The sequence below is a fragment of the Catharus ustulatus genome, chromosome 2 (genome assembly GCF_009819885.2).
Source record: "Catharus ustulatus isolate bCatUst1 chromosome 2, bCatUst1.pri.v2, whole genome shotgun sequence".
Taxonomy (NCBI): domain Eukaryota; kingdom Metazoa; phylum Chordata; class Aves; order Passeriformes; family Turdidae; genus Catharus; species Catharus ustulatus.
Window position 1 is genome coordinate 108,349,186 of NC_046222.1, and position 17,672 is coordinate 108,366,857.

The 17,672-nt window shown below is 44.8% G+C and overlaps 1 protein-coding gene across 3 annotated transcripts in view; it reads left to right on the plus strand.

Moving 5' to 3' along the window:
• Positions 1 to 17,672, plus strand: part of NHS (NHS actin remodeling regulator) — a 247,691-nt gene that overhangs the window by 186,019 nt on the left and 44,000 nt on the right. The window contains exon 1 of one of the 3 annotated variants that reach the window (XM_033084237.2): positions 11,147 to 11,276. The exons of 1 other annotated variant lie outside the window; for it this stretch is intronic. In XM_033084237.2, coding sequence (XP_032940128.1) covers positions 11,258 to 11,276 — 19 coding nt within the window. In that variant the 5' untranslated portion in view covers positions 11,147 to 11,257. Of the gene's footprint in view, positions 1 to 11,146; positions 11,277 to 11,547; positions 11,645 to 17,672 lie in introns of those variants that run through there. One more of the 3 variants, XM_033084238.1, reaches the window with a different exon arrangement.

Below are 17,672 nucleotides of genomic sequence, written 5' to 3' on the forward strand. Positions count from 1 at the left end.
TCTTGAGTATACAGTAAATCACTGTGAGAGCCCATGCTCTGTCTGTGTTATACTCACAGGGAATGGCCTCTGGCCACCAACAACCCCAGCTGCCAAAGTTTTCTGTCTCTGACAGACTCTCCGGCAGTTTGGGCACGGGTGATGAATTTTGAAATGTGATTGTCCTGTAAAGCTGGCTTGGAGCATACACAGGCAAAGAGCCAGCCCATGTCTGGAGATGATAGCAGGTCCTGGCCATGTAGAGAAGAGATACTGATGCCCAGCACGCAATGGCTGGTGGGCTGGTGGCACACACACACGTGCGCCTTACTGGGTTTGGGAGGGGGTATTCTCAGCTCTATAAATACACCTAGGAACAGACACGCCAGCTGGGCTAAGTGTGTTGGGCAGTCTGGAGGCTCTCTGTCATGAGGGATTAAAGCATTGGGTGAGGTACTCTGGCCCATGGAGCTTTCCAGGGCTAGTGTACAGGATGGACTGGGAGACCAGTGCAAATCTGCCAAGTGTGATCCTGGGCAAAGCCTCTGGGGTGCACTGCCCTTGCAGAGAGAGAGTTCTGCTGCTGACAGTCCCTGGCTTTGGGCTGCAGCATGTATGATGTTCCCAGCCCTGCCAGCTGCCCTCCAGTGAAAGCACAGCCTGGTAAGGGCAGTTCCTTGGGACAGGGAGCGCAGAGTCTGGCTGGAGTATTCAGGAGAGTTGGGCAATGGGTACTTCAGCTTAGAAGCTGCTAGGCTTGGAAAGCTCCAGAAGGTATCTATAGCAGATACTCAAAAAGCAGTGCAGGATGCATTACAGGTGTCTAAATCCTTCCTTCACTCCAGCTGCTATACCAGGGCTGTATTTTGTGTCAACCACCCAGCCCTGTACAGATGTGTTATGTACCCTAGGGCATCTCAAATGGTACAGGCACCTTTACTTAAGCAACCGAATCCCACCCTAAGTGGTTTGTTCAAGGTCATATATAAAACCTCTCTGATAACAGCTATCTGTGGGTAGCTAGGCTGAAAACATAGTAAAGGAGGGAATCTTTCCCAATGACTTGCAGCTGAACTGATTACCAAGGAGTGGAAACATTTGTGTCTCCCAATCAGTTTGGGGGATAGAAAAGAGTGGGGTAGCTGGCCACAGTTACAGGTATTTGCAGTTTGAGTTGAAGTATGAAACCTGGAGTCTGCTGGCTGTGTGGAGGTAAGGGATGTGTGGTTGTGCAAGGGGCAGGTGTGGTGGGAAGATGTCGTGTGAGGGACAGACAGGGCTAGGCAGCTGGGAAAGGGACAGCTTGGGTTTAGCCAGTCGTGCAGAGAGGAGTCAGAGCTATGTGGAACTGCCTGTAAGACAAGGAGCCAGTACTGGGTGAAGCTGCCTATAAGAAAAGGAGTCAGTGTTACCTGAGAGAGGTCTGTAAGAGAAGGAGTAAGAGTGGCTTGAAAGAAGTTTGTTAAGAGAAGAAGGTGTGTAGAGTTTGCTAATAAAGGACTTGTGGTAATACCAGCTGTGTCTGTCTCAACATAACTGCAACAGCTGCCCAAGCCCAGCCCTCCTCACAGGCTATCTGATGTTCTGGTGACTGGAATTTGCCATGTCTCAAGAATTAACATATTCAAATGGTGGGTCTGGTTGAATTTATTTTACGCTTTCCGTTTTTGAATAATTTGTCTAGCCAGGGGTCATTAAAGGAAGTTTTGCAGTGGGTAAGAAATGTTTCTCCACACTGTATGTCATGTACAGGGAAAGAGTTAAAGTCTTTTCACTTAACTTTATTGTAGTTTCTTTATTTTTGTTTCAGCTTTCAATGTCATTATGTCTTCAGTCCTGGGTTTTGGAGGGAAATGCACATGCTGTTTTAATATCCCTATGCTGAATCTTACTCTAACTGTGTGGCTGCTTTGGGTTGTTTGCTCTGCTTTTTGAGGAAAAAGGCCATGGAAGCCTTCAGCAGGAAAATCATATAAGATAGGACAAGAGAGAGAGAAAACCCAGATGAAAATAAAATCCCATGGGAAGGTGGGGTTTAGGAAGGAAGCCTCATGTGTGGTAGAAGACTTGATGGAAGTGTCAACAAGACAGTCCAGAAATTCCTCTGGCATGCAGTAGATGCAGTAAGGTTTTTGAACTGGCTGTTTAGTGTGAGGATTTCTGGGCTCTAAAACATTTCCATGCAGCATGTTTGGAGCAATATCTGACAGTCAGGACAGCCTGGGATCTCAGCTGTCATTTTGAGAAATTAGTGGGCTGCTGAGAAAAGTAAGAAAATGAGAGGCCTGGAATGGAGAGAGAAGAATAAACTGAATTGGGAAGCATGAGCTCAATAGTTTGTCATACCACTTTGGGTGAGGCTTGTATAGAGTAAGAAACCTGCTGAAAACAATTACCTGAAAAAAATGAAGCTGCTCAGATTTCTGCTTTATAAGTTTCTCTGCTGACTTAATCTGCTCCCTATCCGTTCTGTGAGTGCTGTGTCCAGCCTAATGAGACCCCCTTCGTTCATCTTGTTTGGGAGCCGTCCAAAACCTTTCCTATTGAGGGGGCTTTTGCAGCCCCAGAGACTCTCAAGGATTTGGGGGCAGAGAAATATAGAGTTCAGAGGAGCAGCAACTACTTGTGAGAGTTAATGAGGGGAAATGAACTCATTTGTGATACTTGTAAACTTGAAACCCAGTTATAGGGAGCATGGAGAGGGTTGGGGCATCCAGCTGCTTGTAACACAGATGTACCGATCTGGGAAGAGGTGAGCTGCTGCTCTGGAGAGCCTGACTGTGCACAGAGCCCTGTTTCTGGTTTAAACGGGATTCCTTTGAAAAACGAGTCCAAGTCACGATAAAAAAACCTATGTGACCTTTCCAAACATCCTGTCCCAGAGTTTAGATGCTGACAGTGTGCTTTGTAGCCTAATGGTGCTTTGTACTCTCAGCTTGTGAAGCCGTCTGAGCCTTTAGCCTGGCTTCCCACTGTGGCTGCTCTTCATGGAACAGCACTGATTTACACCAGTCTAATCCCTTACCTTTGTGACAGGTACTGCAGAGAGCTGTAAGTACTAACAAACTGAAAAAGCTTCATAGCCTGCTACTCAGTGTCTCATGCTTTAGGTAACTTCATTGCCACATTACATTTCAGCAATTTAAAAAGCAAACATGGAGTAGTCAAAGAAACTGTACTGGTTTGTTCCCAGTCCTCCCCTGAGCAGCATTCCCCTCCTGTACCCCTTTCTCTTTGATCCCTAAAAAGCCATCTGTGGCTTTAAATAAACTATAAGTGGGGACACGACTCTGCTTGACGTCTGGTCTGCAATAGAAGTGGAAGTGTCACTTCCAATTTTGTGTGGGTGCAGAACAAAGATGCCTGTGACCAATCCACTGTACAGTGCACTAGTTTTGTTTGAACAGGGAGCTTTGGTGAGAAGCATATTTCAAAGGGCTGGAGAAGCAGATTTTAAATGCTGTCAAAGAGAAACAAGTTTACCTTTTTTAATTCCTATCCGTGGTGCCTTGTGTTCCTGCCTCGTGGGCACCGTGCAATAACCTTGCACAGTGGGTGGAGCAAGGTGTGCTAAGGATGGCTTGGGCTCCGTGGGGCTCTGTCCCAGGACATGAACTGGCCCATGATAAGTCAACCAAAGGGCTGCACACAGGGGTGTTTGCAATGGAGGGCATGTAGAAACAGAAGAGCCAGTAGGTGGACTGTGGCACTCCTTATTTACCAACAGCACTGCCCAACCACATCTTCTAACCAATTTCAGTCACAGTTGTGACTGAATTCATTTCACTAAATGAAAGAGCATTAGGTCTCTGTGAGATAATGCTATCTATGTAGCTCTTTGATAACATTTTTTCAAAAGGAGTGCAACAACCAAGGAAGGGCTTTATTAAAATTAGTCCCAGATTTACTTTGAATAGGACTTTAGCCAGGTTTCATACATGCTAACAGAAAAACAACCTATTTTCCTATCAAATAACAAAGTGGTTGAGTAAGGAATTGAGATAAATTGTTGGGATGACTTCCAGTTGTAGACTGTGGTGAGTAAATGAGGTAGGTCATGCCTCCCTGACAGCCTGGGTTTCAGTTTCACATCAGGCAGTTCTGTATTTCCGTGTCTGTCTCTTCTGCACCATTTATTTCATATACTGTATGTACATCCTTCCTTCCCCCCACTTCCACTCTCTCTTGTACGTATTTAATCATAAAATCTCTCTGCTGTTCTCGTTCCTTGTATTTGATATGTGCTTTATCCAGGCTTCTGCCACTGGGAGCTGGTCCTTGATAAAAAGGGGCAAAGCAGACCATCAAGCTACCATGCTTTGTACAAGGCATTATTTTTTCCATCTGTCAAAATTAAATGGCACTTGGGATTTTCCCTTGGCCTGTCAATATTTTCACAAAATTTGGGACTATCTAATGAAACTCGAAGAAAATAGTTGTACAATGACATTGCCTTGCATGTTGTCATGATGTCACATAGCTCTCTGCAATATTTTTTTCTGGCTTTTTGAAGATTGATCCACAAAGAGGATTACCATCACTGCTCACTGCAGCTCTGTCACTGCTGTTGCACACATCTACCTCAGTCACCAGTCTGCCCAAATAGGCTCCTGTCTTTCAGACTAAGCATTTTTAGCATCCATTTAAATGCTTGACATATAGAAGGCATTTGGGGCATTCACACCCTTGGCCTCACTAGGATGTGAGTGAGCATCTTGGTCTCCATCTGGGACAGGATTTCACTACTTTCCAGCTGGAAGTGACTGCTGCAGACTCCTATGAAGGAGTTTCTTTCCTATGAAGGCTGCTCATCTCTAAAATAAATGGCCATTTATTTCCAGGACATGAAGGCTCAAGGTTTTCTGCTTTTCCTCCCTTCTCTGGGCTGTTTGTGGCTGACAGACAGCATGTGGGATCAGTACATCTCTCTCTCCCATTTGATTATGCACATCCCTTCTCTTCATTTTCCCACAGCAGCAATGAGGACAGGGATAAAATACAACCATTTGCCCATTACACTGTCACGAAGGCAAGAACAGACACCGAGTTTATAAGCTATTTTTTAACTCAAAACAGAAGATGGTCAAAGCTTTTAAGAAGAAAGGCCATGTCCCTCAATCAACAGCACATGTTCAGGTGCTTTCTTCATCTCATTTTCAGTTTTGAAGGGAAATTTCAGTAGCAGGCACAATGTTCAGAGATAAAAAGCCAAGTGCAGCAAGACTGTGAAATACAGGGTCATCTTTTCTAGGCTATTTTCTCCCTGCCTTTGGCATAACTATGTCCATCCTTGCTCCAGCTGCCATCTCCTTGGCCACCCTCTCCAGCAGGGCCAGAAGCTCCTGATGGATGGCTCAGTCCTGCCACCGTGTGCTGGTGTTTTTCTGGTTGGAGCATGAATATAGCACTGCACTCACAGGGCAAATGATAATCTATTCTTTCATAGCTGATGGATGGAGCACATGGATATGGAAGAATAAACATGGAACCTGCACAATTGTCTCAATCTCTGTGTGTGTTTAAAGGAATTAGGGTGGTTCTCCTGGGGCAGCAGATGGCAAGCTCACTTGGGGATAATACCCATTGGATTCCTGCATTTGTGGCCACTGCTTATAGAGGTCACTAATCCTGAAGCTTGGCTGCTCCCTGGGGGTCACTAAATGTGTTGGTTCGGGTTTTGGAAGTCAAGCACAGTATGTGCTAAGTGTTCAAACAGGAAATTCATGTGTAGTATTTTAATATGTATTACATCTCAGATGCCTGACAAGACAGGCACATAGATGATGAATGTAATTTGTCAGTAAAATTCAGCAGATATATCTTCAGGGTTTAACTCAATATCAAAGCGAGAAGGCAGCATTGAAAGTAAAGCAGTGAAAATTACACTCCTCAGCTATTTTCCATGAAGTGATAGTAATTATTAGATAAGTAATAATGATTTGTGCCAATGCAGTCAGTACAGAGTGATAGTTCCCCAAGTTGTTATTTGGGCTTGTGGGTAGATCTTGCTGTAAAGTGCATATTAAATACTATGGGATTATTGCAGTTCTGCCCTGTTTTAACAGGCCAGAATAGGGCAGTTCTTGCTGGATGGCTTGTAGGCTCTTCAGATACCAGTTGTACTAGGACAATGACATGGTTACTATTTTAGGCAGTGGGTTACTTGAATGTGACTTGTATTTCTATTTGTGTTAAAAAACCTTGTGGTCTTTTCAAGCAGTTATTAGTCTGTATTGTAACAACTGTGTCTTTAGCTGTTTGAAATGCAGAGCCCTGGCAAGCAGAAATACAGAGTTGCCAGGCTAAAAGCAAAATACATTAAATAAAACATCAATATTTATGACATAGGGAGTAGTTCTTCTGAAATAAACAAGAAGAAAATCTTGTGGAAAAGGATCAGGAATGCTGGAAACACTAGTGAAAAACAATAAACATAATATAGTTACAATATAAAGCTTGTGTAACTCGGGGGTCAGTTCTTCTACGAGCCCAAGCATTGTCACCTGGGGCTAAACAAAGGCTTCAGACAAATTGCACTGTTGGGCAAAAGAAGGGTCAATGAGAGGATCCTGTTCTGCAAATCTTGTTTTGCAGCTGGCACACAAATGCCATGGCAGTTGAGACATTATGTTTCTCTTCCTCCTTTTTGTATCCATTTCTCACATTCCATAGAATCATCACAGAATAAAAGAATGGCCTGGGCTGGAATGGACCCTAAAGATCACATTGTTCCTACTCCCCTGCCATGGGCAGGGACACCTTCCTCTACACCAGGTTGCTCAAAGACCCATTCAGCCTGGTCCTGAACACTTCAAAGTATGGGACATCCACCACCCAGCTTCTCTAGGCAACCTGTTCCAGTGGTTCACCACCCTCACAGTATTCTAACCTGAACCCTCCCTCTTCCAGCTTAAAGCCATTCCTTGTCGTCACTACATGTCCTTGGAAAAAGTGTCTCTCCAGCCTTCTTGCAGGCACTGAAAGGCAGCTAGAAGATCTCCCTAGAACCTTCTCTTTCTTCTCCATGCTGAATAACCCCCAATCTGTCAGCCTGTCCTCATAGGAGAGGTGCTTCAGCCCTCTGATTATCTTCAGGGCCTTTCTATGGATCCACTCCAGTTGCACCTTATGAAAAAGAAGGGTAACACTAGTAAGGATCCCCAGAGCTGGTTGTCACCTATTGTTGCCAAATGGTGGGGTGCTTGGCAATGCCCCTGCCAACGATGGCCAGCTCCTCTGAAATGGGAGCAGCAGGCTGGAGCCTTTTTTTAGGGTACATGCAGTCAAGCGGAGCAGGAAGGGAAACAGATGATGAAATAGGAAATCTCACTGCCACATGTCATTATCAAAGGAATATCACTGTGTTCTGCTTCCTTCTCTTGTGTCAGGTCACCAGAACTGGTACTGGGTCTTATTTTCTTCTTTCTTTCCTTTAGAAGGTAAAATAGAGGGGAGGAAGAAATATTCATACTGCTCCTGCTTAAAAGCTAACTTTTATGTGGTCCAAGTCAGCTTTGAAATTGAAACCTCTCTGGGATAATGAAACGGAAGAGGCTGAGTTCCTATTTAGACTGATATTATTTGGCTGAGGGCTATCTTTACTCAAGAGTAATTTGGGAAAGTGACAGACAGCCATGACCTTGATTTACTTTGTATGAGTTTGGGTTGAAATGGAAGAGTATTGAAATTTAGATATTTTTTTTTGGAAAATTTCAGGGACATCATTAAACAGGAGGACTTCCCGTTCTTCCTTTCAGTACGCTCTGTGCTGTTAAAAATAGCAGAGGAAATAGATGTGTGGCATTCATCTGCTGACTCCTTCATGTCTGTTACCAGGCTTGATTGCATTTAAAGACTGGTCAGAGCAGAAAAGTAGTCCAGGACTCTCAGCTTAGCTCTGAAGGATTCTCAAAATGGGAAACACCTATTTATATGATAAAATACATTTGTTAAACTTGTGCTTGTGGGAGGCATAGTACAAGAGGAAAGAAGATAGTGGAAATCCCGAACAAGGTGTATTTGCTAAGGCAAGTGGAGAATTCCTCTAATATGGAACATATTCTGCCCCATTTGCCTTGGAGGTACCCCAAGGTACACTGAAATGCATATATAGGGCAGTAGTGCTACTTGATGATAGTTTATTTGAGCACTCATCTTCAACTCAGTCACCCAAAAACTTGAAACAATCGGCATTCACCAGGTAAAACAGTTAGTTAATATCAGTATAATAGGAGTGGAAATGATGGGAGAGGTGAGCAAGCTTTTTTCTCTTCTGACTAAAAGGATTTCTGCCTCTTTGAGATTTCTGAGAGCTCTGGATAAAGTTCCAGCCCTAATTTATTTCTGTTGGGATCTTTTTACCACCCAATCTCACACTTTGTTTGCCTGTTCTTTCTTACAGGAATAATTTTGTTTGCTTTCCTGCAAAAACATCTCACAACTAGGAATGAGCACAGAACTTGTTGGTCTGGGAGCTGTTATAACCAACCAGCAGTCTGCCAACATTCCTGTCTGTAGATTAAAACAATGCCATTGCTTAGGAAAACCAAAGTAAAATGAAAAGGCTGTCTTCAAAGGTTTCATCAGGAAATAAAATCCATCAGCATTTGAGCTCCAAAGTGCTGATCCATGAGAAGCAGATTTAGGAAGAGAAAACAAAAGCACTAAATAAATTATCCTGTCAACCACAGAAAACGAAGAAGTAAGAACTTAGTGTGGATTTGTAAACTTGTCCTTTACTCTCTGAAATATTTTTGCCTTTTCAGAAAATCCAGAGGACACTCTTCCCTTTCCCACAGCAAAGGGACCACTGCTGGCACAGGGCCAGTTAGCTAGTAGATTCCTAGTGAAAATTTTACCTCTCTGTCCTAAATGGGAGTGGCACTGATTTGTTTTTTAAATTACTTTGTTCATCTTAAATTTGTAGGTATGTAATTATACAGAACATAAATCAAATTATTCTGGCAAATTTGGGGAAGGAAGTAAAAAATTACAGGATTGGATGCAGGGGACAGGCAACAGCAGGTTCACATTTTTTCCTTAAGAAGCTGGGTTAAACACTTACTTCATTTAGACATGAAATAGGAACGTGATGAATTGGCACACTTTCTTCTTTTTTGTCTTTTGATCTAGTATATGATGTATAATCGATGTTTCTCCTGAGATATTATTGATGCTGCTATGTGTATGTAGGATCTCCCTTTGCTAATGACTGTGATATCTCTACCAGAGCAGATAGCAAACTGAGTGATGAGTGATAGCAGAGGGCACAGTCTTTTGTATTTATCCGGGTTTTCACACTGACAGAGCTTCTGAGATGATCCCACACCCCGTCCACCACAGTCATTGCTCCTGTCTCAGGCTCATGCTGCCTGTGGCAGAGCCCTCTTCCTGCTGCATGCCTGGAGAGGATGAGTGCAGTCTGGTAGGGCTGTGAAGCAGAGAAGAGGACCTACAGAGATATTTGCTAAAAGATGGAGTGGGAGATTCTGTAGTGGAAATCCTGCCTTTCGTGAGTGTGTAATGTTGTTCTGTCCCAGCTGACAGATAGGTTTTTAATTCTTGCTCATTCAGAAAGGCTCTGGTGTTTGATAACAATGTGTTAACAGCCCATGTGCAAAGCATAGGTCTGTAAAAGAAGGGGGAAGGAGTTATGATAAACTCTGAAGGAAGGGTTTTTACCGACTTCCTTCAACTTTCCCCTGACTCCCTGTCTCTAGCACAGATTTTCTCTGGGACCTGATGCACCAGCATGTTCCTAATTCAGAGGGCCAGTGGGGGTTTCATTGTTGAAAGACCTTTCCAGTCCTCATCCATGTGAGACATTTCTAGCTTACAAAGCAGTACTATTACATGATGTGTGTGACATGCCACCACTCCCTTTAGAGGAGGCTGTGTAAGTTTTGTGAGGCTTGTACAGCCCTGTGTCAGGTACTCACCTGCAATCAGCACTGCAGCTATGAGGGTTACGTGCGCAGGCTGTACAGGCAGGTGGCACAAAAACCAGTCAGAACACATTTATTAATGCACTCCTAGCATAAGATCATAGAATCCTTTCTGTTGGAAAAAGACCTCTACGATCATGGGGTCCAGCCATTAACCTAACACTGCCAGGTCCACCACTAAACCAAGACCCTAAGTGCCACATCTGCACATCTTTAAATTACTTATCCCATCGGCCCTTTTGTGTGCAGCATTTGATACGTCTGCAGCTCCGCTGGAAGCGGGGAGAGCTCCAGAATGCAAGTCTGTGTTGATATCTGCACGTAGCCGTGTGTCTATACAGCAGGTACTCGGAGGCGTATGTTATCCATATGCATGTGCACACAGGCTCCTCTCTGCTGGCAGCTGCCGGCTGCGCTGCGAGCATGGCAGCGCGCAGGGAAGGCTGCGGATCCCGGGAGCAGCCATCCCTCCCGCGGCACTGCTGGGGCTCATCCCAGGCACCCCGGCACCCTCTGCCCGCCCCGGGGCTGGGCAGGCTCGGCACGGTCCCCTGCGCCCCTCCGGGAGGGAAAACGCAGGTAAGGGGGAATTGCCCTTGGCAACCAGCAGGCCGTGCGCTGCGGCTGGCCGGGAGCGGCTGGAGCTGGAGCTGCCAGCCTGGGTGCCCGTGTTTTCCAAAGGCAGCCTCGGTGATGCCCAGAAGGCTGAGGAGAGCGGAGCAGTGCCGGAGCGTGTGCGCCGGGCGCTCGCAGCCTGGCTGCCTTGTAGCAGACACGAGTGCTGGCCGAGGGGTTTTGCTGCAGCATCCTTGCCCGTAGTCAGAGGGGAGCAAAGGAGCTGCGAGGTGAATGATGTGTACCAGGGGAGCGCTCCGGAGGTACCTGCTCGCTGGTGAGGCCAGTGGAGCTTGCAGGGATAGAAACGAGACTGATGTCAGCCCCTGCAGCTGGTTCTCCTGGTCTGCAGCAAGCGCAGGGTTATTAAATCCCGATGGCACTGAGTGAGAGCAAAGTATTTTTGTAAGAAGTGACAGTTGTTCAGGAGCCAGAATCACCTGGGTCCTCCAGGTGACCTCGTCCCAGGTAGCTCTACTCGGGATCCTTTTTTATTACAGAAGTAGAGTTGGTGTCTGATGATGTCACACTCAGGAGGAGGGAAATAAAAAAAAATGAAAAAAAAGAAGATAGATTGCAGTCCTAACGCAAGGAGGATGCAGCAAACCACAGAGTTCTCTAAGGAAGACGAGGTGAAAGGCAGAGCCCCTTGGAGGGTCTCTCTCTCCCTTCCACTTCAAAGAATAAGACTGCCTTCTGTAAACGGAGCTGCTTGTGTAATGCATTATACATCGCAAGGTTAGACCTCTTCTGATTTCTTAATGGAAAGGCTATTTTGTTTCTCAAGTGGGTGCCAGCGGGGATGCTGGAAAAGCGCAGAGACGCATCCCCCGTCCCACACTGACACCGATACACAGTCAGCTGCAGACCGGGAACTTGTCGAAGAGGAGTGAGGACTGAATCTGGAGCCAATGCAGGGGGAGAGGAGCAGCCTCAGCTCTTTTAGCAAGTGAATGGGGAGGGGGAGGAGGGTAGTATGAGCAGTGATGTCATTTTTAACTGGTTCCTCGCAGAGCTGGGGAGTGAAGTTAAAGGAAAAACCTGCAGTCTCAGAATGGCTCTCAGCCTTGACTGGAGACTCTAAATGACTGAGGGTCCCTACAATGGTAATGAATTTTCTTGCCTATGCAGAACTGTTCTGTTATTTTGGGTCAAGCAGAGGGCATTTATTTTCTCTCTCTCTGTCTCTCTCTCTGTCTGTATGTTTTGAGGGTTTGATTTTTGTTGTTGCCTCTGGTTTGTTAAATACCTTGCAGGTTATTTGAAGTTTTTCCTGGGTAGTTTGAGATTTTCTCTGATGTGGGAATCCATGTCATTACAGGAGAGTTTAGCATGCAGCATTTCTGCTACTCATCAGGAGGGGAGATGCAGAGGTTGCCAAGCACACAGCATTCTGCACAGGAAATGTACTTTTAAAATCACAGGTGGAAAGAAAGGGACCTGACTGGCATTTGTTGTTGTAATGGATGGTATTAATGTTGCTTGTAAGAGGTAGAAAGACTTCTAGTCAACTATATAGATAGAAATGAGTTTTGCTTGGGTGATAATTTCTGTGGTTTTGATTGGCAGGTTTTTATTACGAGCATTTTAATTCTAGTGGCACTGAATGGGAAATGTCAACATAAGAGATTTTGGTTATGTGAGACAGTATTTGTATGTATAGTTCTTCATGGCATGCATTAACCACTTGTGTGCTGTTCCCTCCAATGCATTTGCCCTGTTGCTGTCTTCCATAGAAATCAGTGGGATGCCAGGCTGTGCTGTGGACAGAGGGTTATTTTGTCTCTGGTTCCTGGAATCAGCAGAAGCAGTCAAGCCATTTTTAGATAAATAAGTTTGCCAAGACAGGTCCATCAAGGGTAAAGTGTCGGGCAGTGAAAAGCATCCCCAGTTTATATTTCCAAGTATTCAGCTGCTGGTATCTCCGGTACAGTTTGGTTTGTGGTGGCTGCGATGATGCTTGGTCCAAAAGCAGAGGGTGTAATGCCAAAAGTCGATTTGTCTATGGAAGTCTTGTCACATTCCTCTCTGGGATTCCATCTCCCAATGGTGAGACTTGCTTGTATTTTCACTCGGGACAGCTGAGGAAGCCAAACTGGTGTTTTGCTTACTAGGAACTTGGGATGTTTATGTCATAGCCACAGTCTTCTGCTGTAGTCTGTCATGACAACTGTGAGCTCAGAGATGGGAGATCTGGGCTTTAGAATGAAAGAGGCAGAAAAGAAATAAGAACATTGTGATTCCTTCTGAATATTAAATGTTCCTTCAAGAAGTTCCTGCTATGGCTGAAGGCTTGAGGAATCCATTGCTTCCCTAGAGAAAGCTCTTACTGTAGAGTAGCTGGGAGGAATAAGCCTCTCTTTTAGCAGCTATTGTGAAGATGCTGGCAGCCATCACAGGGGCCATTTTGGGCTCCTCCCCCTGCAACATGCCATGGTGCAGAGGACGAGTAAATCTGGTAACCTCTTCTGCCAGTCCTCTCAACCTTAGCCTTAGTGTTAGAACATGTAACTCTGAGACGAAAGCCAGGCTTTAAAAGGGCATGTTCCTCTCAGTGTGGTTTTCATCCAGATGTATGCTTGCCTTCACTAACAGTGCTTGTCTGGGGGCAGTGTGCCTGGCAGGTGGAGGGAATGGTTAACAGGCTGTACTGAACTAGTCACCATGGCATATGGCAGCTTTCCATCTCCCTAGTGCCAGGCTGAATCTGCTGCTGTGGATAGGCAACTTCGTTTTCCTGTGATTTTAGCATGGCACCCTTCACCAGAAGGAAATAAATTCATTTTTTAAAGGAGAGCAAAGAACTGTGCATCTAGAATAAGCAGTGATTCATCATCCTCCTTTGGGGGTTCAGGCATTCCCACTTCCCCCACTGCTTCGTATGAAAACTAGTTGTGGATTTTGGGCCAGGGCACTGGTTCTGGCATTTTTGTCTCAGCTCAGTTCATCTGAGGAGAGAAGTTGCAAATTTATGGCACTAGAGATGGAGTCTGATATCCAGAGAAGAGGGGAGCTGCATGTGACTGCAGCCGTCATGCCCGTTTCTGCAGCCTTCCCCCTTAGGAGCCAGCTGACTTTGCAGCAGGGAAGGTTAGCAAGACCTTTCCAAGCACAAAGAGGAATAAAGCACTGGGACAGGCTCCTATGGAGCTTATAAGATGCCCTTCTTTTGAGTTTTATAAGAATGGTAAAATTGGGGTGAACTAAAAATACTTAGTCCACTTTAGAGTAGTGGAATTACACTTGGCCTTTGCATGTTGGCATTTTTAGGACAGGTTTGGTCACACGTCAGTCAAAATTCACTATAGGAAACATTTTCTGTGTCAGGAGGTGGGTACCTCATTTGCTGTTAATTTTAGCTGTGTTTCAGAGTTGGAAAAGTCACAGGCCAGACAATTCTCGCGTGGTTTCTTCCTGCCCCCCATTTCTACTGCAGTATTAGCTCCGTTGAGCTCCTAGCACCAAAGGGATGAGAATGGTTCAATGCCTCAGACCGTTCAGCTGTAAAAGTTTGTACTGCTACTGTCAGCAAAAGCATTACTGATGTGTCAGTGATGGGCATGATTGTTAGGGAATGGGACCCAGGGCACAGACGTGACTGCAAAGGTTGCAGTATCTTTCTGGACTTCAGTGAGCTTTGAATTTTACCATTAGTTGGCAAATGTGTTTGCCTATGTCAGGGTCTGGACAAATCATGTTTGGTTTGGAGTGGTCTCTTGGAGAGTGCTGGGGCTTTGGAGCATTAGGGAAACAGACCTCACCTGAGGGATGTAGCTGACCACTGCTCACAAGGAACCAGCACATTTTTCATATGGCCACTGTGACCTACTGTGACTTTAAATCTACACTGTAACCCTTTCTGCATGCTTGTGTGGTGGAATTTACTTACTGTTCCAGTGTTCTCATCTTGCATGGTCTTCTCAGGGGTGGACCACATTCCCTCCATGAGAATGAGTTCAAGCTAGCAGGTGTGTCAGAGAGGTGTTTTATGGTGCACGCAGTGGTGATCAAAGTTAGAGAGGAAAGTAACAAAGAGAACCAAGGCCAGGTACCCAAAGCCCCCACAGGAGGCAAGGAAATAATTTTCAAGGGATGGAATGACATCCTAGGAAAGGATCCTTCTCAGGGATGCAGAAAAAGTGCAAATAACTCAGTGTGAGTGTGATTGTGGAAAAGAAGGAAAAGCAGAACTCCCCAGCCCCAAATTTAGCAATTAGTTCAACTCTGTGCCTGTGACCAGGAAACACTAAGGTCAAACGTCTAACTGCATTTATGCCATTGTCATCTGAGTAATTATCTTTCCCCCCTGGCATTTCAGCAGGGTAAAACTGAAGTGGGTTTGGACTGCAGTACTCTGGTAAGTCAGAAACTAGGTAACCTCCATGGCTTGCTAGCAGGGCCATCTCTCCTTTGGGTGCTCTTGGTAGAGTAGGCAGTAGTTATATTCCTCTGGGATACTTTTTAGGCTACTTTTTTTGGAAAAATCTTTGTAACTATCCACATAATCTGGATATAACTATAAAGCACTGTGCTGTTTTCTGCCAGTAACTGAAGGAGGGGGGCAAGGCAGTGGGAGAAAAGATGAGTTCTGCACAATCTCTCCTTGTTTCAGGGAGGACCAGTGTTTTCTTCCACTTTGCACAGCAGTGCTGCACATCATTTACCTTGTAATGATAATAGTATATAATCTTCGTAATAGTGGTAATCTTCACATACAACTGCAGATTTCAAATTCTTCCCTGTTTTTAGTGCAAATTTCATTTGATGGCATCAAGGAAACTGTTTTTTCATGTCCCTGCATATTTACCCCTACATAACCTCATTGCTAGCTATCAGAGCCAAACTTTTGATAAGAAGAAAGGTGATGCACCAATGTCAGAATATGCAGATTCACATCTCACAGTTGCACCTTGTTTTTTTTGTGTACCTGACAATTTTATTTTTTTTTGGCACAGCACAAGCAATCAAAATTTATCATCCAAATTAAGACTGTAATTATATTTTGATAAAGATCTGGCAATTCAGTGAGAATGAAATTTAAAGGGTTGCCGGGATACAGATGACTCTGGATTATGGGGAAGCGTTTGCATGTGGAATTTTAATAAGAAAAGGTTGTTCAGCATCCTTATCTAGACTTTTCCAATAGTGTCTGATAACACAGACAATCAAGTACTTGTTTCTTTGCTATTATCTGGCAAAGTGATTAAAGATACAAGGCTGCCTTTTATGAATGAAAAGGCAACATGCTCAATGTGGAGTGTCAAAGATGTGTCCCCCTGTTGGTACACAGGAAAATTGAGGGGATAGAGTACTGACCATGCCTACACTATTGAGCCTGCCAAAATAAATTTTTCCTGAGGTTCCCTAGGGATTGCCAAGAAACCTTTGTGGGTCCAGGTAGTGCTTTCCTGGGAGGTGTGAGCCCTGCCCAGATTGGGGCTGCTGGGAACCTTCTTTTGCAGGGCTGGGTTGTCACTGGGAAGGTGAGAGCTGGAGGACATGGCAGGGATAGGTGGGGGATATCCAAATACATTAGAGGTTGCTGTCCAGGCAGGATGGCCACAGAAGGGATGGCACCATAGAGCTAGAGGAGGTGCCAAACAGTTTGAATGAGCTCACAGCTGCCAAAGGGAAGGCTCTGGCTCCCATGCAGGTACCTTCTACCAATCCAGCAGATGAGTAAAGCTTGACCTCAGCACTGCAATTTGATGAAGGAAGAGCTATAGCACTTTCTCTAAGTGTCTGGTCTATATGTGACATTAATTGGTTATTATGGAAGGTTATTGCTATTCAATAATGTGGCTTGCTGACGAGGTATTATTCACTGCCTGTGATGTGGTAGCACTCACAGACCTTGGAGGGCTTCACCTGCTGTGCTCCTGACACCCTGCAGCGTGAGCCAGCTCATATCCCACACCTGTATCCCAGGGTTTCTGCTGTGCAACTTGCCAGCAGCAAGGCTAGTGCAGGGTTTGTGTTCATCACCTTGCTACAACCCTGCTCCAGACTGCCTGCTTCAAATACAGCCATGCTAAGGGGGGATGCTAAGGGAAGGATCAATTTTCCCTTGTACTTAGTTTGTCCCAGACTCTGTCTCAGCTCCACCCTACCAAAGCCCTTTTACTTTCAATGTCTAACTCCAAGTGGTAAAATAAGCCTGCAATAATTATTATAACCTGTCCAACAGTGGTTTAGGAACTTAATTGTAGCTCATAGTTGTATTTTTGCTAGAGATCAGAACAGTTCTGTGACTTTACAGCTTTTTCAATTAACTGTGAAACAGTGAGTGTGTCATATAACAGTGTAAAAACTAAGGTTTGGTGGTATGAACTGAATTCCTCCCAGGTTTTTGATGACTGAATTTTATTCTCAATATGTTCTTTCATAATTTGTAAGAAAGGGACTTGACTTGCACAAGGGCAGTTTGAATGGCAGGAAGAGCAGATGTGTTTCAGGAGGCCTGGGATAATGAGCATTTTGGGAAGGCAGAGTACATTGGAGATGCTGCAGCTGTAATATGAGAAAAATGACTGTAATACCTTGAATAGCCTTTTAAACACAAGGTGTGCAGAGCTTAAATGGTAGTCTCCTCAAATTCAACCTGCACAAACAGTAATGTGCTTCCTTTTTCCTTCCATGGTTTGCATGGACATGTGATGCCAATCCCTGGCAACTCCAAAATTCCAAGGTTATAGTCCAATCTAAATGTTGTGATCTTCTGTAAGCATCAGGACTTGCTAGAGCAGAGACTCAGTCACTGGATCTGTCACCAGCCACAGTGCCATGGGAAAAAGGTGTTCATCCCGGAAATGTGCCTCAGGATCTCCAGTTCTGGCTTGTATTGAAGGGTCAGTACTGGTTCCTTGGAGCAGTCCAGGACTGTCCTGTCTTACATCCTAAACCTACCTTTCATGATTTTTCACTATTTCAATGTTAGAGAAGTCCAGCAAATACCTGAGAAGAAAGGGGTTCTCCCAAATTTGATAAAATCTTTTGTCTTGAGTTGTTCTGTCTCAACATATGACTGCCCCTTTCTGCCTTGGCAGTGCCAGGTGTTTAGTCTAATGAGGTTAAAAAAAAAAAAAGCCTAAAAGTTGTACACAACTGCATAAATGTAGCAGAAAGTGTTTAGGC